A 26,239-nucleotide genomic window follows, 5' to 3' on the forward strand; every position below is an offset into this window, starting at 1 on the left:
TTAGGTAAGCAGCACATATCTACGATCACAATTAATCACTTTATGCTTTTGGAAGGCATTCAGTTTAAGGAAATAACTACACCATATTAAGCATCTTTAAACAACGAGGAATGGAATAATATTGTCAAGTCCGTGGTGGATGAAAAGCAGCCTTGGATGGATAGCTGGTCAGTCTTTACTCCGAGGCGATCAAGCCGAAAATTGGCGGTACTTTTTGGCGCACATGGGACAAAAGGCACCGGGGTGCTTACCTGCACAGAGCCGCATCGGTTTATTCCCAAAAACCACAGAACAGAGAAACACAAAACACAATTGAAAATGCAACACAAATGAATTTGATGAAATAAATCAAAGAACCAATAATGAACGGTGAGGTAAATCTCATTCCAAATGTGAGACGTCTCCACTCAGACACGAAACACAGACAAGGGGAAAGAGAAAATAAAATAAAATCCCCCCCTTTCTGTCGGCACTCAGCTCTGGTCTCAATGAGCACTTTGGTGGCATTGTATGACTAGAGGACCGCATGTTGAGGTGCCCAACAATGGCGCCGGTCAATCGTGCCAGCATACCGAGCCGTGCAGCAGACAGCCAAACATCTCTCACTCAATCCCGGGCCAGCCAGCACGACATGGTCCCCAGCTCCAATCGCCCTCCTTCAACATGGCAAAATCTCCAAAAAGCTCACCTCCCAAAGTGCATAAACACCAGCGGCAGCTAAGAGCCAGAGACTAACCACCTGATCCGACAGCCAGAACAAGAGAGAGAGAGACTGATTCTTCTTCGTCCGTTCTTGAAGTCTCTCAATCACGTCGACCGACCAATCATGCACTTCGGGAGCGAGGTCTCACGGCCTTCTTGACTGCCCACCAATTCTCAGCCTCTAGTGGGTGGGGCCTAGTTGCCAATTACGATTCCTTAGAGATGGGGTTTATTTGTCGATTGTACTGTTGGGATCCTGTCGGCAGTGGTGGCGTGGGGTTCAGCCCGATCGGGAATGTTTAGGTTTCTGTCGGCATTTATGCCGGTAGTTGTGGTTTAATGGAGCACTCAATATTGTTGGTGGTAATGACATTAACGTTAATGACGTTTTTATGGCCGGCATGTTGTAATTGTAAGAACATAGGGGAAATCACAGGAGGCAATCACATACTGGGGAGGTTAATCTTAAACCCTAGAGCTAATTAGAACGTTTCCACTGCCCCTCTACCCCCCACACCCCACCTTAAGTTCACAGTTTTTCTACTTACATACATCGAGATAGGCTTCCTACATGCACGCAGTCCATGCTAATATGACACAATCCTATCTCCACTATGGTCTGTCAATCCCTACCCCCACAAACGTAATAATAGGTTTGTGAAGTAATCTCACCTGCCAAGGCCTCGAGTTGTGTATATCTGGACAAGAGCCATTTTCAAAAGGACCATTTCCCGTAACACATGTGGTGACATCATGCAAAGCTTGAGCAGCTGCATATACAGCGACATATGCATTATAGGAAAAACTAAGTTTGGCTACATCTGTAAATTCTGTTACTGCTTCTTCCAGTTTTTCTTTACCCGTGCAAGGTTGTGTTTCCTTTTCCTTTTTATCAAATGTACACTTGAAAGTCATTTCCCAAAGTTCAGTAATGAATGTACTTTGTGATTGAAAACTCTCATGGACCGCTTCCATTTTGAAAATGCAATGTACATTCAGAGAGACATTTTTTGAGGACAATTTGATTTCATGTATTTCTTTTCCTTGCTCTTTTTGTATTTTGTTGCATGGTTTCATTTTGTCAATAATTACATTTTGTTCATTTTTGGCTATTACCCACTTTTGAAAAACACAATTTGTTGGTTATATTGATTCTTTGTTTTTATTTATTTATTTAATTAAGTGATACAAATGTTTTAAAGGTTGTAGCAGTTTGAATGAAATAATTTTACACAAATTAATTAAATTTGAATACTCACATGATGCTCTTTCACTTCAGATGATGTTGTGTTTTTCTCATATTCCTGCTTTTCCCCTGATTGATAACGAGGACGTTTAATTGCTCTCATCATTTTCTCTTTTTCAGATGTGTCATACTCAAAACTAATCTCGGACTTTGGTCTTCTTTTTATTAAGAACTCATATAATCCTACAACATTGCCTCTTCTCGGCTCAAAGCCAACTGTTCCTGAAAATAGGCTTTTATAAGGTGTGATTTTGTGTGGTGGTAGTTCGATTATTCCTATCCAGGTAATACCACTTACATTGTAATGCAAAAGCACCTCTGCAATGGGTATAACATCTTTAGAATGCCACATGGCAAACACGACTTTGGCTTTTGTTTTTGCCAACACGTTGCCTGCAATGCAAAGTTTCTCATTTTTTCCAAATTGAAAATAAGCGACAAGGAAATACCACGCCAAAGTTGAAAATCGGATTGGCATGGTCTTTAGGATGCATATATTCTAATCTATTACCGCCATGTCAATATTATCTTTGAGATTACTCTATTCTTTCCAGTATTATTGATACTTTGTTGGTAAAGTTAAGAATCCTATTCAAAATATGGACATATTTTGCATTTTTCTTCCTAATCTCAGATCACAGCATCTTTCTCAACAAGTGCATGTGGATTTATTAGCTTCCTGAGATACTCCCCAAAAGCTGTTTACTGCACCCGGTTTGTCTTGTCTAACAGATGTCATTGGCTCCTTATGATTTTAATCATATTGAAAATCTGTCCCATTATTTTGTTATCCATACTTACTTCGTCCTGTTTTATCCAGGTTTGTGTTCGACTCAATTCTGCTGGGGCAGCCTGCTTATGAATCCTAAGCTTCACACATTCTCTCGTCATTCTCCCTTTGTAAAATCAAACCTACAAATTTTCCTAACAAATTTCCTACATTCATTCATTACATACTCTTCTCTATCCCTCTTGCCTTTACTTATTCTTCATTATCCTTCTCCTTTTTAATAACTTAAAGCTTTGTAACTGATTTCTTGCTTTCAAAAGGTGTCTTGGAGATTGAAATTTTTTACGATATTGTTGTGTGGAAGGGAGAGGGGGACCCATAGCTAGAATGTGGCAAGTGCAACATGGTCCGTGTGTCTTGAGTCAATTCGATTGATATACAGTGCCTTCAGAAAGTATTCACATCCTTTAGCTTTTTCACATTCTGTGTTACAGCCTGAATTTAATATTGATTAAACTGATATTTTTTTCACTGATCTACACGTACAGCCAAGCTGTTGTCCACTCCATAATATCTAAGTGAAATTTTCTTTTTAGCAATTTTACCAAAAAATTAAAAATGAAATTACTGAAATATCTAATATACATAAGTCTTCAACCCCTTAAGTCAATACTTAGTCAATACTCAGTAGAAGCGCCTTTGGCAGTGATTACAGCTTCGAGTCTTCTTGGGTATGTCTGTATCAGGTTTGTACATCTCGATTTTGGGATTTGTATCAGCTTTGCACATTAGTTTCTCTCATTCTTCCTTGCAGATTTGCTCAAGCTCTGTCAAGTGGATGTGAAGTGTCGCTGAACAGCAATCCTCAAGTCCTTCCACAGATTCTCAATGGTATTCAAGTCTGGCCTTTGGCTGGGCCACTCAATGACTTTCATGTTCTTGTTGTGAACGGATGTTCAGTATGTCTTTCGTCAGTCAAGGTCTACTGGTGATATTCCATCCCAAATCACTGAACAAGTGAATAGGGATTTGGATCATCGTGGAGAGCCAGGGTTCTTCCTCTTGACATCTCAAAGGCTTTTGACAAAGGGTGACACAAAAAATAATAATAATAATTTTTGAACTGTAGTATTTTGTACATTTATATGAGGTGAAACTTATTTGCCGAGATACTGCGAGATCTTGCCGGCGAGGGCACGGTTTTTCGAAGCTGGAAACGCTCTCCATGCTTTCGAAGTTAAGTAATTGTTCACAATTGTATTTTTGGCGAAACTGTATTGATCTTTCGGTGTGTGTTCCTATAGTGTGTCCCAAGGAAGATTCTCGGTGTTAATCTTTCATACCTGTATGAAAAATCGTCGGTTATTTCTTGCCACGTTTTTTGCGGCCTAGTACCTTGTTTCCTACCTTGAGGCTTTGTTTTCTCTCAGCGGTCGATTGTGGTCCATTTACTTTCGATCACTCAGTTTTTCCCAGTCTTTTCACCCCATACTTCCTTGTTTAAAATATTAATTCTAAAAAATATATATATATTTTTCCCTTCTTTGTTCTTATTCCTTGTTCTTATTCATTGTTCTTATTCATTCGCTCATTCATCGACCACGTGTTTCACCCCCATTTCCCCAGATAGTTTTCACTGTTCAATTTTAAAATGCTTAAACTTTCCCCTGAAGTGCTGTATTCTGTCATATATTATAACACCTTTTTCTTCTTCTTCTTTAAAAGGTTGCTTTCGACTTGCTCACCAAATATATTCATTCCAAAAAAAAATTCCATCTCTTACAGTTCCTCTTTCCAACATTCCCTAAACTCGCCTGCACTCCACCCCCCCCTCCTCCCCCCCCCCCCCCTCTCCAGCATCCTTAAACGTATCGCTGACTTGAATGTCACAATAAACTCATTTTGCAATAAATGTTCATTTCCCATTAATCGTACAACACTTTCTAAAATCCAAAGTCACACCTCCCCTCCAAATCTTCCCCATCACCCATCCCCTCCAAATCTTCCCCATCACCCATCCCTTTCAAATCTCCCCCCTTGCCCCCTCCCTCCTAAACTCCCCCCCGCACACCCTGCCCCTCATAGACTCCCTCTCACCCCTCCCCTCATAAACTCCCCCCTCGCCTCTCCCCTTCAAATCTCCCCACCCTCATTTTTTCTACATTTCCCCCCTCTCACCACTCCTTCTCGAAGCGTCCTCCCCACTTCTTCCGCCCTCCCACTCTCAACTCCATCTCCCCCAAACTTCTGCCTCGCTATGCTCCCCCCCCCCCCCCGCCTCAAATACCACCTCACTGTTCCTCACCCAATCACCATCAAATATTTTGTCTGCCACATCCTTCCCTCTCTCCTAGCTATTCTGAAATCTCTGGCAGACTTTCAACAGCTCTTCCTACCTCCCCCTCTCATCCTTCATCTGACCCTACCCCTCCCCTGTCCTGCACCCGATGCTCCCCCTCTCTCTCTTCATTAACTGTATGGACCTCAAACATCCGGGGCCATCGCTCAAACTTGACAGATCTCTCCATAAAGGTTGCTTCTGACAAACCAGAATTCATCTGCTTAACAGAAACTTTCCTCCTTCATGATGTCTCTGTTTCCTTAATATCTCTCCCAGGTTACTCCCTCCTCAAGTATGATAGACCTGAGCCTCGTCCTGGAGGTGGGGTTGCTATCTTTATCAAAAACTCTCTTTGTCACTCGCCCTGCACTGCCCTCTCTCCACCTCACCCCCAGGATTACCTCTGGCTATGTCTTCCCCTTCGCTCCCACTTTTTGTTCATATGTGTGTTGTACCATCCACCAAACAGTGATGACTCCATCTAGATCTCGCTGTCTGATAATATGGACCAACTTCGATCTGCTCATCCCAACTCTCTCTTCCTCATATGTGGGGCTTTCAATTGTCACCATGCCAGTTGGCTGGGTGTGGGTACCTCTCTCAGCAAAGGACTTCTGCGACTCACTTGGACTGACACAATCTGTCAATTTCCCGACCCGGATCTCAGTCAACGGAGCATCTTCTCTTCTGGACTTGGTTATGACAGGCTTCCCTGCAAATGTCTGCTGCTCTTCTTCTGCTCCAATCGGCTCATCTGATCATGTGCTTGTTAAAGTGGACATCTCTCTGACCATTCTCAGTGAGCCTCCTCAGCGTCGATGAGTCTGGCTTTCACTCAGGCCAACTGGGATGGTCTTCAAGCAGCCATCAATCATCTGGACTGGTCTCCCATCTCTACTGCCTCTGACATCAACTCATCCTGGGAATTCTTCCAAAGTAAATTGCTCTCTCTCATGCACAGATTTATCCCATCTCGTCTTCAGTTGTCATACCCTTCCTCCCGTCCATGGTACACGGAATCTTGTGGTGAGGCAGTTGCCCAGAAACAACTTGCCTTCACCTCCTGGAAAACAAATCCAATGGAAGGAAATCTCATTTCCTTTCGGAAAGCCTGAAACAAGTGTGTGTCCACCCTCAGGAGAGCCAGGAAACAATATCTCTCCACTCTCAAGACCAAACTCTCACACCTGTCTCCCTCTTCCAAATCCTGGTGGCATCTGGTCAAATCTGTTTCTGGTGTATGTTCCCCCTCCATCCCCTCCCTTACCTCAAACGGCTACACAGTTGACTCCACACGTGAAAAAGCTGAATGCCTCAACTCTGTGTTTGCCTCTAAATCTTGTGTCCCAACCCCATCCCTCTCTGTACCCACTGTACCCAGTCATTCCCTCAGCTGCTCCTGGACGCTGTGTCCTTTCCTCCTGACAAGGTGGAAAAGTTTCTGTCAAACCACAACTCTAATTCTGCAACTGGACTTGACGGCATCAGCCCACGGGTCCTAAAATCCTGTTCTGCCGCTCTTTCACTCCCTCTCTCTGATCTCTTCACCCTCTCTTTTGCTCAAGGTCATCTGCCATCAGCTTGGAATTCAGCCAACATCACCGATTTACACAAAAAAGGTGCAAAAACAGATCCTTGCAACTACAGACCAATCAGCCTTCTCCCAATTATCAGCAAAGCCATGGAATCCATCATTGCTTCGGATATCAAATCTTTCCTCTTCTCCAATGGCTTGATCTCTGATCATCAATTTGGTTTCAGACCAGGTCACTCGACCTTGGACATGCTGCTTCTGCTGTCTCAACAATGGATGTAGGTCCTCAATGCCAAACATGAAATTAGAGCTGTCTCCCTTGACATATCACGTGCCTTCGATACGGTCTGGCAGCCCGCTCTGCTCACCAAACTCTCCTCCGATGGTATCCATGGAAAATCTCCACGCATGGCTTGCGGACTTCCTCTCTGGTCGAAGTCAACGTGTGTCTCTGAATGGGTTTCTCTCATCTCCCCCTTCCTGTTCAGGCTGAAGTTCCCCAAGGCAGTGTTATGGGCTCTGTGCTTGTTCTGGTCTTCATCAATGATCTCTCCGACTCCCTGGAAAATCCTCTCTATCTCTTTGCTGATGACTCCACTCTCTGCCGCTCCATTCCTCATCCCTGAGATCGGCAGTCTGCAGCCTCTTCACTCTCTGCAGACCTGGACAAAATCACAGACTGGTCAAACAAATGGAACATGTCTTTCAATCCTGACAAATCTCACACTCTTACTATGTCTCTCCAAAAAGAACGACTGGACAACCCTCCCATCCACTTTCTGAATAATCCTCTCCAAGAAGTTCTGTCACTCAAGCTTTTGGGTCTCACTATCTGCCATGATCTTTCCTGGGAAAACCACATTTCAAATCTGGCCTCCAAAACCAGTCGCCGACGGGGCATCCTCCATCGTGTGGAAGTCCTTCCTTGGCACACATGAGCTCCTCACCACATACGAGGCTTTCATCCGCAGCTCAATGGAATACTGTTCTCCCCTCTGGGCCCATGCTCCTGCCTCACAACTAGCTCGGCTTCACGCTGTTGAAACAACCAAGCTTTCAGAATCATTGGAATCACCCATGATGAAGCTAACTCTGAGGGCCTTTCACTTACTCACCACAAGCAGGTTGGTGGTCTTTCTGTCTTCTACCGACTCCTCTCGGCCTTGCTCCCCCAGTTCTCTCTGGCTCTGTCCCCCAAATATTCTGACAGGTCACACAAGATCTGCCTGCAACCCTCTTATGGTTAAACTGCCAAAATCAAGACTCTCTGCTCACCTTCACTCTTCATTCCTCTTTTCTCCCACCTCTGGAACAAACTCCCTCACTCTCTCCAATCCCACTCCTCCCTCCAGGTCTTTAAAACAGCTGTTCACACCATCTCTTATCTTCCCCCATCCAAAACCTTGATCTTTTCTACCCCACTAATTTCACCCCAGATCCCCTTTTTTGAAATTACAACTTCTTACCTGGAAGTCCTTGCAGTGTCCTTGTGTTTTTCTTCTCCCAGCCCACCCCCCCACCCCCTCACCTTCCCACGCCTCCTCCCCCAAGCCCTTTCCTCCCACAGATCTCCCGATGTCCCTGCTCTTAAATGTTGTGTTTGTGTGCTTCCCCTTCTCTCCCCATCTTGTCTACCGCTCCCCTTATTATATACTTTGTGCGTCTGTTTGATTTTTTTGTGTGATTAATGTTAGCTCTTTGAGGTGCCTCGATCCTGTATACAAAAAAAACAAACAAACAAAAAAACTGTATAGTTGAATGATGTTGTAGTGATACTCATCTAATTGGATAGTGTGTGGTGTACCCTCTGTTGGCACAGATTTCCCAGTCATTGCAACAAGCTCATATAATTGTTTCACCAGGCAGGAAATTACTTGAATGAAAGAGCATTGCAACAAACTGAACTGACAACGACGGATAGATTCAACGAACAAGAAGACGTCTAGTAATGTCCTAATCTTCAATGAGGATGGGGTATGCCTAAGATAAAGATAAATTGGGAACCCAGATTTAAATTAGGGGGTCCTCTAGTTAATTGGCCGATGCAAAGGACAAACACGGTGTAATGTGGAAGGCAATTTTGAACTTCCAAGTGTTCGTGAGATGTCTATTCTCAAGCGTAGGCAAGTTATTGCCGGCATCTCAATATAAATTTGTCCCTCATCTTTTTAATTGTCAAGATAGTTAAATAACATGCATTATAATAACAAATCTCCTTTCTGGTCTTTCATTTTCAAATCCTCATGAAGGCACCAATCTCCAATGTATTGCTCATCAGAAGAACACTAATATTAGATGTGATGCTATAATGTTTCAGTAATAATTATTTGATGAATCTAACGATACTGCATTACAGTTTATAAGATCTGTCGAAGAAGGTTATTATATATATATATATATATATATATATATATATATATATATATATATATATATATATATATATATATATATATATATATACATATATAATATATATACATAATATATTATATATATACATATATATATATATATATGTATATATATACATATATATATATATATATATATATATATATATTATATATATATATATATATATATATATATATGATGTATATATATATATATATATATTTATATATATATATATATATATATATATATATATATATATATATGTGTATATATATATATATAATATATATATTATATATATATATATATATATATATATATATATATATATATATATATATATATATATATATATATATATATATATATGTCGGGCAGGGCATGGGGGCATGGGGGGCCCAGCCACGTGACCCAGGGCGCCTGAGAAATATATATATAATTGTCTTTCTTTTGCTTGCTTCAAAAAAAGCTAGATTCAATGCAAAACATGTTGTTTTCACGGCTCGGTCAGATCCAACCTTGGAGACGTTTTTCAACATCTTCCAAAGGGAGAAAAGTTATGGGAATAGTTGTCATTTAATTCTTGTTTGGCTTTCAGTTAACCTCGAGCAGAGTATGAGTTAATATGTTTCCTTTGATTTGTATGCCTGGCTCAATATGTTTTACTGCCAAATGTAACACAAGGGAACCTGTTTATGGAACGCATCCCTGGGCCTTGTAAGCCCAGCTTGTTTGGAATAGAGCTGAGAAATATCTTACTTTCACACACATCTGTGTCTTCAAACTCGGCCATCTCTTGTCTGAGGTCATACTTCAGCGCAGCGTTTTTTCTGTTATTTCATCTATATAACAACTTGTCTTTTGCTGAGTTTTTAGTGCGGATCGGACTTCCACTCCTTTGTGTGACAGGGCTCTGGGGGTCCGAGACGGGCTCCACAATTGTGTTGCTCGATTTTCATTAAACCGCTCTTGCTGCTTCAAACGTGCCTCTTCATCAGTGCGAGAGGTAGCCCGGACAATCTGGTGCCGTGACTCGGATACATCCAGCTACAGGTCGAGGAGGGCTCGCTCCTCAGGTCGGGAAGAGGCAAAAGGCCAGCGCTGGCATTAATAGGCTGAGGTAAGCATATTTGCACACCTAAATTTAATGCCTCTTCCCTTCCCTTGGATATGGCGAACCTTTGTCGACTGTACCTGAGCATGTATCTCGAACCAAATTGAAGCAGAGCACCGGTGGGTTAACAAATCGAGCAAGGAGGGGCGCCCAAGGTAGGAGGGATAGCCCTCAGGTAAGGCATCCCGGCGTGGGCGTAGGTAACTAGACCCCGGCGTGGGTGGATAAGGATAATAAATAATAGGTTATAAAGGCTCGACCCCGGCGTAGATGATGAGTATTTTAAGTTAGCTAGAAAAAGAAGGGACATGGGTGAATAAGTGCACATCAGTGCGTTTTAAGGTGGGCATTGGGAGAAAATGCGTACCCGAGGGAGTTCTGACAATGCTATAGGCAGCACAAGTATTAGCTCTTTCCGGACAAGAGATGAGGTTAAATCTGGAGAAGTAACAGAGAGGATTATAATGCATGAGGCGTGTGGAACCCAGCTGTAAACACGTGAGCCGACGTGCAGGCAGGTCGCCATGGTGATGTGGTAAAGGCCCTCGCAGGACAGAGGCGAGATGGGAATGCGGATATTCCATGCTGTGCACGCATGAACGCATTCGCATGGCCGAGGCGGGCGAGGGAGGATTATAACGAGCCAAGAGATGGCTTGGAGTGATGTATTGTAGTGAGCACATGTATGTTGTGCGCTGAGTGGAAGTGGTTCTGCATTGTAGAGCATGCTTCCAAGGAGGGCAGTGGGATGCCAGAGTTGGAAGCGTTTGTTTGCATTTTGAGGGAGAATATCGGTGATTTTAATATTTGGAATATGAACCTTATGTGATGTTTGAGAAGGATAAATTAAATTGGAAGAAGAAGACTGCAGGTACCAGGTAGGAGAAACCTGGTAGGCAGGAGAAGTGCTGAGCAGGTGGAGCGCAGGAAACAGGACAGGTGAAGCCTGAAGAGGGGTGAATAGGCTCACAGCAAGGGGCCAAGTAAGTTCACAGGTAGGAAGGATGGAGAGGTTCTTGAAATATTGAGAACAAGATTGTACAAAGTGTGCATGAGTGTGCATGAGAACAAGATTGAGAACAATCCTGTGTGCATGAATTTATGCTGTATGGTATGGAGAATGTATACAGTTGGTCAGACAGCATGTTGTACACGACTCATTCAGGTCGATGTGCTTTGAATTTGACGAGTCAACAACGCTGGGTGTGCGCAGTGGTGTGGAATGCGAGACGGTACGACGTGTCTGTCATTGATGTGTGTATTTGCGTTCATTGTGTGTGTGTCATGGATGTGTGTCATTGACGTGTGGATTATTGACAAGGGGTTTCCTACATTGCCTGCAGACATTAGGCAATGTGGATGAGTACTGGGCACTTGTGTATTGTATATGTGTATTGATAAGTATATCCCTGGGGCATATCACCTTCGTGATGAGGTTGTCACGTGGGATGTCATTGATTGCATTTTTGGGTCAGAGGTCAGGGTGAGATATCCTGTTGTTGCAACCTGACCACCTTAGTATGATGGAATGATATTATATGATGTAAAGGTAGAAATAAATTGAGTAATTTGGGGGCTAAGAAATAGATGGTGTCAGTTTGGATTTTTTATTGAGATCAATGTGGGATTCAGTCTGCTTGGAAAATGGCAGGCAAAATGAGCCTGTAGGAAGAGCATGTGTAGACGGGGTTTTAAAGCATGTATTTAATTATATCCCACATTAACAGCTCTCCAGATTTAGCATGGGAGTAAAAGTCAAAGATGATAGGCTGAGTCAACCGACTGGGTGTTAATTCAACGCATGGCAGGGGCTTGTACTGGGCCGACTTGGGATTGCATTGATAAAGGGAGCTACTAAGGACGGAAGCTGAACACTGATTTGGAGGGGGTTGCGGGTGTGGCACGGAGCTCAGGTGCACCTGCGGTGGTTGGAAGGTGGTGTGAACGGGGTTGTTCGTGGTGGAGGCCTTGTGTTAAAGGTATGGCGTGTTGCTAGGGATCTGGGTGGCTGCACGCGTGGTGGAGGTGTGGCTGGCACCTCGTGTGGTTGAAGGTTACAGTTTCAACAGGAGGAGAGGATGGACTGAGACGGGCGATGTTTTCTAGGTGAAAGAAGGCTGTCTTTGTGATTTGTTTAGTGTATTTGTCGAAGGAGAGGGTTTGATCAAAGCTGATGCCAAGATTCCGGATGTGAGGGAGGTGGATGCTGAGAAACCCGTCGATGTTGAGGGCAAAGTTATTGGTGGATTTGGTGAGCGGTTTTGGGCCAATGACCAATTATTTCTGATTTATCATAGTTAAGTTTGAGGAAGTGATTTGAAGCCAGGATTTTATTTCAGTGATGCAGTTTGTCAGGATAGAGTGGGTGGCAGTGAGGGATTTGCAGTTATTGATGGAGATGAACTGGCATCTGTCAGAGAGGTGGGATTTGATCCAAGAGAGGCAGAGTGCCGATAATGTTAAAGGTACGATTCCATGGAGGGCCAATTAGGTACTTTGAAGTGATTTACATCGGAATGCATCTCTTGGAGGACCACCAGCTGTTCCAGGTAGGAAAGGTGTGAAATAGTGACGTCATCTTCGCTGGAAAAATGGTTGGGAATGGGATGGCAGGATTGACGAGAGTGAGTCACAGTGGGTGAGAAAATTGACCAACATGAGAATTAGATCTATTTCAATAAATAGATCAGGTTATTTTCTTTTTATTATTTGTTTATTGGGATATTGGGAATATTCATAATATTATTGGGCAGCTATTTGGCCAGAGGCTAAAACAGGTGCCTACAACAGGTGCATGGGATGCTAAGAGAGGTATTAGAGGACATTGGATTGACTTTAAATTGAAATGAAGATTGAAAAGGTTCGTGCAATGTCATTTGGGGCACCACTCGACACAGGAGTGGTGGAGAGCTGAAGTGAATTCTGCCAATAGGGTGCAATAGGGTGACAATTGATTTTTATTGGAAAACTATTTGTTTGCAGTCTTGGTTCGTACGTAAGCTGGCAAAGAGATTATACCAGTTTGATAAAGTAATGTCCTTCAGATGAAAATGGAAGCCTTGTGACTGGCCTCGACTGTCTGTCTGTCTGTGAATGAAAACTCAGAGGGTTGGGCCGGACTTGGGCAGAAGGCAGATGGAGTGATACTGCTCTTGCCTCTTGCTTGACAGAAGGTAATTGTGGTTGTTGTTGATTCCTCCCTACCCCCTGCATGGTTTCACCCCTGTCTGCCTGTCCGATTTGTGTTCATGAAGTCCATGGAGCGAGCTCATGGGCCAACATTGAGCTCTCGAGAGCTGAGGTGATTTTAACATTAGGATGCATCTCTCAAGGGACCCCTGGGTGGTCTCGAGAGCTGAGGTGTGAAATATGGTGATTTTGTCTTGTGGACAATCCGTGAATGGCTAGGCAGATGCGCCTGTAAAGGGAAAGTGTATTCACAACCAGTCTGGGTTGTGTCTGAAGACATGGTTTTGGAGTAAGTGTGAATAATGTTTTGGGAAAGTGCGGAGATGACAAAGGAAAGTCGAATGAGAAGGATTAATTTGTCAATGACAAGTGACTTTGCAAGATTTGCTGAGGAAGTAGGGGAAAAGGTTGTAAAAGTTGATGGTAAAGGCAGGAAATAAAGAAAGTGGTTGTGGAATGTTGTTTTTTTGATAAGAAAGTGATAAAAGTGGTTAGCTTGCACTGGGGGAAAGTGAACCAATGAATGTAAAGTTGTGACTTTTGTTTAACAAAATTGCGTTAGATTGCTATAGGCAGGTTGACCCCAATCGAAGAAGTGGTTGGGTGCTGGTGCAGATTGGATCACGGCTCTGCAGACGAGGTGAACATAACTCCACCAGCCGGTGACCAAGTGCTCGTGGAGCACCTCACTCACAAGGACCGAGGTGGACGGGACCGTTCCAGGTTCTCCTGACCACACCAACAGCAGTGTTTTGTGAGGGCAAGTCATCCTGGGTACATGCCACGCATTGTAAGTTGGCCCTCCCTGCACCCACGGTCACTGAAGTCCCACCAACCACACCCATCGTCACACAGGATGGGGCAGGAGCTGCACCAACCGATACGCCATAGACATGTAGGAATAATTACACTTGCACTGCTATGTTTAAAACACCTCGCCAGCACTGCGCCCACCACGCCACACCTCAAGTGGGCGGACATGGTGACATATGTTGAAGGATTATATGACAACCTAACCTCTAAGTCTCACGTCCACTATCAAAGTGTTACCTGGGGCCAGAAGATAAACGTACCATGTTGTCTAATACCATCAAAGGACCCCCCGTGGATTTATATAGTATGGAGGGCTGTAATGGCAAATTCAAACGGAACGAAGTCAACACAAGTTGCCCTCTCTCGTCAGAGGCAAGTACAATGGGGAGGAAAGTTTGGACTGACAGCAAGTTCCGCCAATGCAGGATTCGAATGGGGAAAAAGGCTCGGACAATTTAACCACGCACACTTTACTAGACAGAAATACCACCCTGATATTGATATGTGAAGTTACGACCATACAATTATTGACTTCCCGGCCACCATGCGTCACACACATAGTGACACCACGGGCCCCAATAGTGGTAAGGAAGAGGGCAGAGAGAAAGGAAAAAGCCAACAGTGTATGGTCCGGGATAGCAGCCTGGTTCCAGGGATGGACGGGAATCATAGTAAAATGGCTGTTGACAGACCTGGCCATAATCGTAGGAATCGTACTCACCCTGGTCATAATAAAGGCCTTGATCATGGTGTGTGTGAGAAAATGTTTCACAGGATGGACCACACCAACTGCTGCTATCGAGATGGTCCTCTCGCTACATGGAAAGGACCCAAAGGCCTTCGGCGAACCGGCCAATTCTGTCACTTCGTGGCAAGATTCGAACACCCACGAATGGATCGTCGACCCAGACGACTCATGGCAGGAGGATATGGCTTTCTACGACTCCTGGCATGGCACCAATGACCATGCCGATCCTGACTGGAATTCCTTTGATTTTAGTAGTAGAGGTTCTTTTAAGAGCTATTATGCAAACAGTGAGGACGAAAAGACGAATGAATGTCCAGGGGTACCACCATTTGTAAAGAACATTTTTGGGTTACCCCCTCTGTATAAGTCACCCGACACCACGAATACTGACGCTGATTCAGACAATGAGAAGGAGATTTGTGATGATGGATGTGCCACCTTCTCTCCCGCAGAACAATCACATGTGCAAGGCTTGATGGCATTGGACGTCGATTGTTTGCCCTGATTCGTGAGGATCGCACCTGCATAAGGAGGGCCCCTCATCAGGCCGGCGACTGGGTTGCACCTACGCTGGGGAAAGGGTGGGGTCGGAACCTGGCCGGGCCTCAGCCATCTCCGAACCAGGCGTCTTCGTCGCGAATTACGGCTAACAATATGCGTTAAAATGTCGGACAGCCACAACCAGGGGCCGGTATCCCTCCCAAAGCATGCATGACGCATTGCGCGCCTGGCATGTGACTGGGGGGCACTGGCCGCTGGGGTTAATATTGTCTTTTTCGAGGTGTTGTCTCAAAGACAAAAGAGAGATATTGTCGGGCAGGGCATGGGGGGCATGGGGGACCCAGGCACGTGACCCAGGGCACCTGAGAAATATATATATAATTGTCTTTCTTTTGCTCGCTTCAAAAAAAGCTAGATTCAATGCAAAATATGTTGTTTTCACGGCTCGGTCAGATCCAACATTGGAGACGTTTTTCAACATCTTCCAAAGGGAGAAAAGTTATGGGAATAGTTGTCATTTAATTCTTGTTTGGCTTTCAGTTAACCTCAAGCAGAGTATGAGTTAATATGTTTCCTTTGATTTGTATGCCTGGCTCAATATGTTTTACTGCCAAATGTAACACAAGGGATCTTGTTTATGGGAACGCATCCCTGGGCCTTGTAAGCCCTGCTTGTTTGGAATTAGAGCTTGAGAAATATCTTACTTTCACACACATCTGTGTCTTCAAACTCGGCCCTCTCTTGTCTGAGGTCATACTTCAGCGCAGCGTTTTTTTCTGTTATTTCATCTATATAACAACTTGTCTTTTGCTGAGTTTTTAGTGCGGATCGGACTTCCACTCCCTTGTGTGACAGGGCTCTGGGGGTCCGAGACGGGCTCCACAATTGTGTTTGCTCGATTTTTCATTAAACCGCTCTTGCTGTTTCAAACGTGCCTCTTCTTCAGTGCGTGAGGTAGCCCGACATATATATATATATATATATATATATATATATATATATATATATATATATATATATATATATATATATATATATATATATATATATATATATATATATATATGTATATATATATATATATGTATATATATATATATATATATATTATATATATATATATATATATATATATATATATATATATATATATATATATATATATATATATCTACAGACTTAATAATAATAATAATAATGCATTAATTTTTATATAGCGCTTTTCAGGGAGCCCAAGACGCTTTGACAGAGTGCAAAACATAATGCAGAGCAAAACATAAGAACAACTGCGAAAAACAAGAATCAATAGGGGAATATTCAAAGCAAAAAGGAGGGAGAGGAGAAGAGATAGTCAGGGGTTAAATGCTGTGGGTTAAATGTTGAATGCAGTGTTGAACAGGTGGGGTCTTGAGTGATGTTTTGAATGTGATGAGTGAGGAGGAGTCTCTGATGGTGTGAGGTAGTGAGTTCCAGAGGGTGGGAGCAGCGATGGAGAAGGCCCTGTCCCCCCCAGGATCTGAATTTGGTCCAGATGGGGGGGGGGTCAGTAGGTTGTACCAGCAGGGCAGAGGTTGCGGTTGGGAGTGTGTCTGGAGGGGAGGTCAGCCAGGTAGGATGGGGCCAGGTTATTGAGGGCTTTGTATGTCAAGAGGAGGATTTTGTACTGGATTCTCTGGGAGATGGGGAGCCAGTGAAGCTTGTAAAGGATGGGGGTGATGTGGTCACGGGTATGGGAATGGGTGAGTATACGGGCAGCGGAGTTCTGAATGTATTGGAGTTTATTGGTGATTTTTGAGGGTGAACCATAGAGGAGGCTATTGCAGTAGTCCAGACAAGAGGTGATGAAGGTGTGGATGATGGTTTCTGCAGCCATGGAGGAGAGGGATGGACGGAGACAGGCAATGTTTTTCAGGTGAAAGAAGGCTGTCTTTGTGATCTGTTTAGTGTATTTGTCGAAGGAGAGGGTTTGGTCAAAGATGATGCCAAGATTCCGGATGTGAGGGGAGGTGGATACTGGGATACCGTCGATGTTGAGGGCAAAGTTATTGGTGGATTTTATGAGCGTTTTTGGGCCAATGATGATTATTTCAGATTTATCATAGTTAAGTTTGAGGAAGTTAATTTGAAGCCAGGATTTTATTTCAGTGATGGAGTTTGTCAGGATAGAGTGGGTGGCGGTGGAGATGGACTTGGTGGAGATGAAAAGCTGGATGTCATCGGCGAAGCAGTGGAATTGGAGACCATGACGGCGGATTAAGTGGCTGAGGGGGGACAGGTAAAGGATGAAGAGGAGGGGGGCAAGAACTGAACCTTGGGGGGACACCTTGGGGGAGGGGAGCAGTGGGGGATTTGCAGTTATTGATGGAGATGAACTGGCGTCTGTCAGAGAGGTATGATTTAATCCAAGAGAGGGCAGGGCCAGTAACGTTAAAGGTGGTTTCAAGTCGGGTGAGGAGGATGGTGTGATCGATGGTGTCAAAGGTGGCGCTGAGGTCGAGGAGGATGCGAATGTTGAGGTTGCCAGCATCAGAGGAGAGGAGAAGGTCGTTGGTGATTTTGAGGAGAGCAGTTTCAGTACTGTGGTTGGAGCGGAATCTGGATTGGAATGTTTCATACAGGTTATTGGCAGAGAGGTGATGTTTGCGTTGAGCGGGTACAGCGCATTCCAAAACTTTCGACAGAAAGGGTAGGTTGGAGATGGGTCTGAAGTTGTTTAGGGGTGTCAGGGTTTAGTCCAGGTTTTTTTCAGAATGGGGGTAACAGCAGCAATGTTGAGGGATGGTGGGACGATGCCTGTAGACAGGGAGGAGTTTATTGTTGCAATGATAAGTGGAGAGAGAGCAGGAAGGGAGCCTTGACAAAGCTGGAGGGGATGGGGTCAAGAGTGCAGGTGGCAGTTTTCATTCCTATGAGGAGTTCAGAGAGGTCAGTAGGGGAGATTGGGGAGAATTGAGACAGTGGATGGCAGGATAAGGGGGGCAGGTGGTTTGAGGGGAGGGAGCGGGTGCGGCGGTGGTCAAGCTGTTGTAGATGTTTTCAACTTTGCGTTGGAAGAATGAAAGGAAGGAGATGCAGTTGTCTACTGTGAATGACTGGGTGGTGGTGTTCAGGGGGCTGAGGAGTTTGTTTTCTTGTAGAGAAGACTGCTTTTGGGTTTCCGGAGCCAGAGTGGATAATTTGAGAGTAGTAGGCGGAGCGGGCGCGGCAGAGGGCTTCTTTGTAGTGTTGTCGGTGGTCCTTGTAGGCTTGGGAGTGAATTGTGAGACCTGTTTTATTGCGGAGTCTTTCAAGTTGGCGATCATGAGTTTTCATCAGGCGGAGTTCAGGGGTAAACCAGGGAGCAGAATGGGTGAAAGAAACTGTTTTGGTTTTTATAGGCGCAAGTTGGTCAAGGCAGGAGGAGAGAGTGTGGTTGTAGTAGTCAGTGAGATCAGAAGGGTTGTGGAGGTCAACAAAGGGAGAAGTGGACATTTTTTCAGATAGGGTGGATGAGAATGAGGTAGGTGAAAGAGCGTTTAGCTTACGGAAGTTGATAGTGCGATAATGCCTTGGTGTTGGGGCGGGGATGTTGATGGTCATAGTGATGGCTAAGTGGTCAGAGAGGGTGAGGTCGGAGCCAGAGAATGGTGCAAGATTAATACAGTAAAGCAGACAAGGTCCAAAATGTGACCACGGTTATGGGTAGGAAAGTTGACATGTTGAGTGAGGTTAAAGCAGGTGAGTAAATCAGTGAAGTCAGTGGTTATCGTGGAGTCAGTGGAGTCCATGTGGATATTGAAATCACCAAGGAGGAGGATTGAGGGGGAGAGGGAACATAGCTGGGTCAGAAAGTAGGAGAAGTCAGACAGGAATGATGGGTGTGATTTGGGAGGGCAGTAGACAACAGCCATGACTGACTGTGTGTGTGACCAGAGAGTTTAAAAGCCAGGTGTTCAAATGATGGAGCAGATGAGATGGAGATGAGGCTGGTCCTGATGTCTTGTCGGTGAATAATGGCAATTCCACCACCTTGGCCCTCCGAGCGTGGTTTATTGATGTAGGAATATCCATTGGGTGTGGTGAGGTTGAGTGCGAAGTAGTCCAGAGGTTGTTGCCAGGTATCAGTGAGACAGAGAAAGTCCAGTTTATTTTCCAGGATGTAGTCGTTGAGGATGAGGGATTTGTTGTTGAGGGACCGGGTATTGAACAGGGTGAGCTTGATGTTGTTTTGTACGGCGGGGATGAACTCAGGTGGTTTGGCCAGTGTTCGCAGACAGGAGGTGCGATTGTGTGCGTTGCTGTGACCAGGTGCGCTGGGACGATGAGTGGGAGTGCGCTGAGCCGACCAGAGGATGGGGATGGAGTGACCTGATTGTAAATGAACAAACTTACGACCGGAGCCACGGTGATTGTACCTGGGTCGTCACAGGAGTCCATTGGATTTGATTGCAGGGATGCATGATGGAGTGGAGTGGGTATTAAGCAGAAGAAGCCTTGCGGCGGAGTATCGCAGAGCCATGCCAGGCAGGAGTGAAGAGACGAGCACGAGGCCAAGGTTGAGGAGGCGAAACAATGGCCACAACCCACGGGAGTGGGCCCGAGGAAACAGCGAAGGAGCCGGGCAGGTGAAGCCAGGAGCAGAGCCGGGACCGGGCAGAGGGCAGACAGGAGCGAAGAGACGAGCACGAGGCCAAGGTTGAGGAGGCAAAGCGGCAAATGCAGCGGCAAACGACCGCCGCCGCTAATCAAGATCACAGCGGCAAACCGCCACCACCACCACTGCAAACAATGGCCACAACCCACGGGAGCGGGCCCGAGGAAACAGCGAAGGAGCCGGGCAGGCGAAGCTAGGAGCAGAGCCAGGACCATGCAAAGGGCAGACTCAATGGCCAAAAATCCGCCACGACCACTAGAGAAGCAAGCTAAAGACAATAGCCCAGTCAGAGAAGCGGCGAGCAAGCGACGCCAGCATCCTCTCCGGACCGGACCGGAAGAAGATGGAAAATATACTTGGCATTTAATCTGGAATTTTTTTTTTCTTGACTTGGGTTTACTTTCTTAACTCAGTATATCAATCTGGTGAGTTTCTTTTACACTTTGGTGATTTATTTGTTAAAAGAACCATGTCACTGATTGTCTGTCGCAGCAAGAAGTCAACAACAGGATTATATCACAGGTGGCGTAGCAAAATGTACGGACATGTTCATTTGATGATTGGCTTCACAGTTGGGTATACAAGGGTTGTTGCGTTCTGTATTAGTGGAAAACAACTGCTGCACGTCTCCAAAAGTTATTGCCGCTTCCTCTGGAGATGGTCCGTCAACTCGACAATGCTGTTTGTCATGGAGTGGTGGCTTTACGAAATTACGGCATGAAACAGCATGCTATTGCTCGGCAGTATGGCATCACTCAAGGTCAGGTGTCAAAGATCCTGAAACGAAATGCTCAGAGGGGTGTCCGTACTCCAATACCGAGGCCAGGACATCCACGCAGAACCACAAGGAGAGATGATCGCCAGCTGCATCGGTTAGTCTGCAATGGCCGTACCAAGTCAGCTAATCGGCTTAGGGCTGAGTGGCAGCAACTGACAAATGTGCCTGTATCCAGAAGGCTAGTCAACCAACGACTGGTTCAAGCAGGCTATCGTGCCAGGCATCCCCTGAGAAAGCCACACCTGACCAGACAACACAGTCAGCGCCGATTGCAGTGGGCCAGAGAGCACCGTCAATGGCAGTCAGGACACTGGAATCACATGACCTTCAGTGAAGAGTTTAGATTTCTGGGCTATCGTCAAGATGGCTGCGTCCGAGTGCGCAGACAAGTGCATGAAGCCCACAGCGAGGATTGTATAGTGCCAACAGTCCAAGCTGGAGGTGGTGGGGTGACCGTTTGGGCTGCTTTTCATGCAGGGGGCAAAACTGACCTGGTTGTTCTGAATGGAAACCTGAACCAGTTCAAGTGCAGGGTCATTCTGGAAGAAACATTGCTTCCATTTGCTCGTGCAGCCTTTCGAGGAAACTTTGTCTTCCAAGATGACAATGCACGGCCTCATCGTGCTCGCATGATCCAACACTTTCTTGCTGTCCGTGGTGTAGAGCATATGGAGTGGCCTGCCATGTCCCCGGATATGAATCCGATAGAGAACTTGTGGGCAGAATTAACGCATCAAATGGACAACTTGGACCAGCAGCCTACCTCTGTGCGTGAATTGCAGCAGACTATTGTCACTGCATGACAAGCGATTCCTGTCCAAACCTTGGCAAATCTCTTGAACAGCATGCCTCGACGTGTAAGTGCTCTCCTGAATGCTCGTGGAGGTTACACGAAGGACTGAACTGTAATTTTACTGTCCGTAATCCCAGTCATAATTTAGCTTTTGTTTTTGTTGGAAAATTTTTTGGCTAATGTGCAAAATAAAGAGATACTTCTGGAAAACGTACAGAAGTTTCACACAGTACTGTCCGTGAATTGAGTTCGATATCAGTTTACATCACTTTCAAGGATCAACTTATTTGCTTTGAAATGTCAAATGTGGTTTTTGTTTCTTTTAAAGGTCACATTAACAAAATCTAGAATAATTTCAACATAATTCCAATGAACTTTTGGTTCAAAGTCATCTTGAAAAGTAAGTTCACCCCACAAAAAAAATATTCCATATTAAATGCCAAGTCTGTATATGGTGTACTGAAGGTGTACTGAAGGTACCAAAGGAAGAGTTGGAAGGTCACCTGCGTGTCACGTATGCAGACACAAAGTGGAACGAAGTGGTGGAGGACATCAAAGGATTGGTGAGGCCGACAGAGCCAGGTGTTCCATTTGATTTGTCAGAGCCAAAGATGTCAGAGATTGATGCAGTTTTGAGGAAGGCATGGGCGGCATTGGCTCCAGGACCAAGTGGAGTGCCATACAAGGTGTTTAAGAGTTGTGAAGGCTTAGGCAGTATCTGTGGAAGGCTCTAAAGGTGGTATGGAGGCAAGGAGTGGTGCCCAGTCAATGGATTAGGGCGGAAGGAGTTTATATTCCAAAGCAGGAGGAGGCTGTGACACTGGAGCAGTTTAGACCAATATCATTGCTCGATGTGGATGGAAAGATATTGATGAGTGACTTTGCGGCACGGCTCTCAGGCTTCATCAGAGGGAATGGTTTTGTGGATGGTTCTGTGCAGAAGGCAGGAATACCAGGATCACCAGGATGCATTGAACACTCGGCAATGGTCTGGCAAGTGTTACAGGAGGCAAAGAGGCAAAGGAAGGATGTGGCGGTTGTATGGCTGGATTTGGAGAATGCATATGGGTCAGTGCCGCATGCCTTGATCAGGTATGCCATGGATTTATTTTGGGTGCCACGGAGATTTAGGGATTTTTTGATGGCATATTATGATCAGTTTTGGATGCGGTTTGCGACACAGTCCTATGCAACAGAGTGGCAGAAGTTGGAAGTGGGGATCCCGATGGGATGTACCATCTCCCCTATTTTGTTTGTGCTGGTTATGGAGTTGTTGATACGTGTGGTGAGTAGACATGGGAGAGAAGTGGAGCCAGCCCCTGGTCAGAGGTTACCAGTGATGTTTGCTTTCATGGATGACCTGACAGTTGTCCAACAGTCTGCTGATGCAGCAGTAGAGGTACTGGGACGACTGGAAAGGTTGATGGGGAGGGCACGAATGGGATTTGAAGCAAGAAAGTCGATGAGTGTGGTCGTGAGATGAGGAGTGGTGGATAACATGCACAGGTTTGAGCTGGGAGGGGAGGTGGTTCCATCATTGGTGGAGGCCCCTGTGAAGAGTTTGGGAAGATGGTATACAGTGGAGTTGAATTATGTGGGAAGAGGGGAGGAGGTCAGAAACAAGCTTTTGAGAGGTTTGGAGGGGATTGATGGATGTGGTTTTCCAGGTAAGTTGAAGGTATGGTGTTTGAAGTTTGGATTGCTGCCACGAGTATTGTGGCCATTGATGATGCATGATATTGCGATTGGGCATGCAGAGAGGATGGAGGTTGTGGTGAGCGGGTTTGTGAGGAGGTGGTTGGGAGTGCCACGCTGTTTGACGAACATTGCATTTCATGGTCAGGGTGGAAAACTCCAGTGTCCCTTGACATCATTAACCGAGGAGTTTAAGGTGGTGAGGGTGCGGGAGTTCATGATGTTGCGGGATTCAAGTGATGCAGTGGTAAAAAATGCTCTCCCAGTGAAGAAGGAAGTTGGAAGTGGAATGGAAGAGCAGAGGTGGATGAGATGGAGGAGCGGTTGCAACAGGAGGAGGTCATGGGGATGGTACAGCACGGGAAGCATGGCTTGGGGTGGATAAAGCATGAGCGATGGGGAAAGGCATGTGTGAAAGAGAGGAGGAAGATGGTTGAGAGGGAGGTGAGAAGAAAGGAAGAGGAGGGGAGATATGTGAAAGCAGTCGGTCAGGCACAGCAAGGTGCCTGGACTTGGTGGGAAGGTGTGCGGGTGAGGATGTTGAAGTGGCAAGAGATTTGGAGGATGGAGCCAATATTATTGAATTTCCTGTTGTGGACAACGTATGATGTGCTTCCATCACCAGTAAACTTGAGATTGTGGGGGTTGTTGCAAGAAGAGAGATGTTATTTGTGTGGAGGTGTGGGAACGGTGCAGCATGCACTGAGTGCATGTTCAGTAGCATTGGCAGCAGGACAATACAGGTGGCGACATGATCAGGTGCTGGCAGTGGTGGTGCAGATGATGCAACAAGAGGTGCTGAGGTCGAGAGAGAGAAGAGTGGAGAAGGAGACTGATGGGGGAGAGGTGTGGTTTGTCAAAGAGGGCCAAGTGGTAAGAGGTGGAAAGAGAGGGAGGTGCAAAGCAAGAGGGCTGTCAGATGCTTGTGATTGGCAGGTGGTGGCAGACCTAAAGCCACAATTGGTATTCCCAGAGGAGATCTGTGTGACAAGGTTGCAGCCTGACATTGTCATTTGGTCAGGTGCAACAAGACAGGTCATCTTATGAGAATTGTCTGTACCTTGGGAATAGAACATGGAGGAGGTGCATGAGAGGAAGAGAGGAAAGTACAGTGAGCTGGAGGTAGAGTGCTCAGAAGAGCCAGGAAACAATATCTCTCCATTCTCAAGACCGAACTCTCTTATCTGTCTCCCTCTTCCAAATCCTGGTGGCGTCTGGTCAAATGCGTTTCTGGTGTTTGTTCCCCCTCCATCCCCTCCCTTACCTCAAATGGCTACACAGCTGACTCCGCACGTGAAAAAGCTGAATGCCTCAAATCTGTGTTTGCCTCTAAATCTTGTGTCCCAAACCCATCCCTCTCTGTACCCACCATACCCAGTCGTACCCTGCTGCTCCTGGACTCCGTGTCCTTTCCTACTGACAAGGTGGAAAGTTTCTTTCAACCCTTGACTCTGATTCTGCAACTGGACCCGACAGCATCAGCCCACAGGTCCTAAAATCCTGCTCTGCTGCTCTATCTCACCCTCCCTCTGTTCTCTTCACCGTCTCTTTTGCTCAAGGTCAACTGCCATCTGCTTGGAAATCAGCCAACATCACCGCTTTGCACAAAAAAGGTGCAAAAACAGATCCTAGCAACTACAGACCAATCAGCCTTCTCCCAATTATCAGCAAAGTCATGGATTCCATCATTGCTTCGGATATGAAATCTTTCCTCTTCTCCAATGGCTTGATCTCTGATCATCAATTTGGTTTCAGACCAGGTCACTCTACTCTGGACATGCTGCTTCTGCTGTCTCAACAATGGATGGAGGTCCTCAATGCCAAACAGGAAATTAGAGCTGTCTCCCTCGACATATCACGTGCCTTCGACACGGTCTGGCACCCCGCTCTGCTCACCAAACTCTCCTCCTTTGGTATCCATGGTAATCTCCACGCATGGCTGGCGGACTTCCTCTCTAGTCGTCGTCAACGTGTGGCCCTGAATGGGTTTCTCTCATCTCCTCTTCCTGTTCAGGCTGGAGTTCCCCAAGGCAGTGTTCTGGGCCCCGTGCTTTTTCTGGTCTTCATCAATGATCTCTCTGACTCTCTTGAAAATCCTCTCTATCTCTTTGCTGATGTCTCCACTCTCTGCCGCTCCATTCCTCTTCCCTGAGATCGGCAGTCTGCAGCCTCCTCACTCTCTGAAGACTTGGACAAAATCACAGACTGGTCAAACAAGTGGAACATGTCTTTCAATCCTGACAAATCTCACACTTTTACTATGTCTCTCCGAAAAGATCGACTGGACAACCCTCCCATCTACTTTCTCAACAATCCTCTCCAAGAAGTTCTGTCGCTCAAGCTTTTGGGTCTCACTATCTGCCATGATCTTTCTTGGGAAAACCACATTTCCAAGCTGGCCTCCAAAGCCAGTCGCCGACTGGGCATCCTCCATCGTGTGAAGTCCTTCCTCGGCACACCTGAGCTCCTCACCACATACAAGGCTTTCATCCGCAGCTCAATGGAATACTGTTCTCCCCTATGGGCTGGTGCTCCTGCCTCACACCTAGCTCGGCTTCACGCTGTTGAAACCAAAGCTTTCAGAATTATTGGAATCTCCCGCGATGAAGCTATCTCTGAGGGCCTTTCACTCACTCACCGCAGGCAGGTAGGTGGTCTTTCTGTCTTCTACCGACTCCTCTCCGGCCTTGCACCCCCAGCTCTCTCTGTGCTCTGTCCCCCAAATATTCCTACAGGTCGCACAAGATCTGCCAGCAACCCTCTGATGGTTAAACTGCCGAAATCTCGGCTCTCTGCTCACCTTCCCTCTTTCATTCCTCTTTTCTCCCGCCTCTGGAACAAACTCCCTCACTCCCTTCAATCCCACTCCTCCCTCCAGATCTTTAAAACAGCTGTTCACCACCATCTCTTATCTTCCCCCATCCAAAACCTTGATCTTTTCTACCCCCGCTAATTCACCCCAGATCCACCTTGTTTGAAATTCCAACTTCTTTCCTGGAAGTCCTGGCAGTGTCCATATGTT

The 26,239-nt window shown here is 45.6% G+C and overlaps 1 protein-coding gene across 1 annotated transcript in view; it reads right to left on the reverse strand.

The window, feature by feature from the left end:
* LOC144891262 (extracellular calcium-sensing receptor-like) overlaps positions 1-26,239 on the reverse strand; it is a 121,601-nt gene that overhangs the window by 89,885 nt on the left and 5,477 nt on the right. The window contains exon 3 of the mRNA XM_078773678.1: positions 1,375-1,605. Coding sequence (XP_078629804.1) covers positions 1,375-1,605 — 231 coding nt within the window. The remainder of the gene's footprint in view (positions 1-1,374; positions 1,606-26,239) is intronic.

This window comes from Myxine glutinosa, chromosome 3 (genome assembly GCF_964187855.1).
Source record: "Myxine glutinosa chromosome 3, kmMyxGlut1.1, whole genome shotgun sequence".
NCBI lineage: Eukaryota > Metazoa > Chordata > Myxini > Myxiniformes > Myxinidae > Myxine > Myxine glutinosa.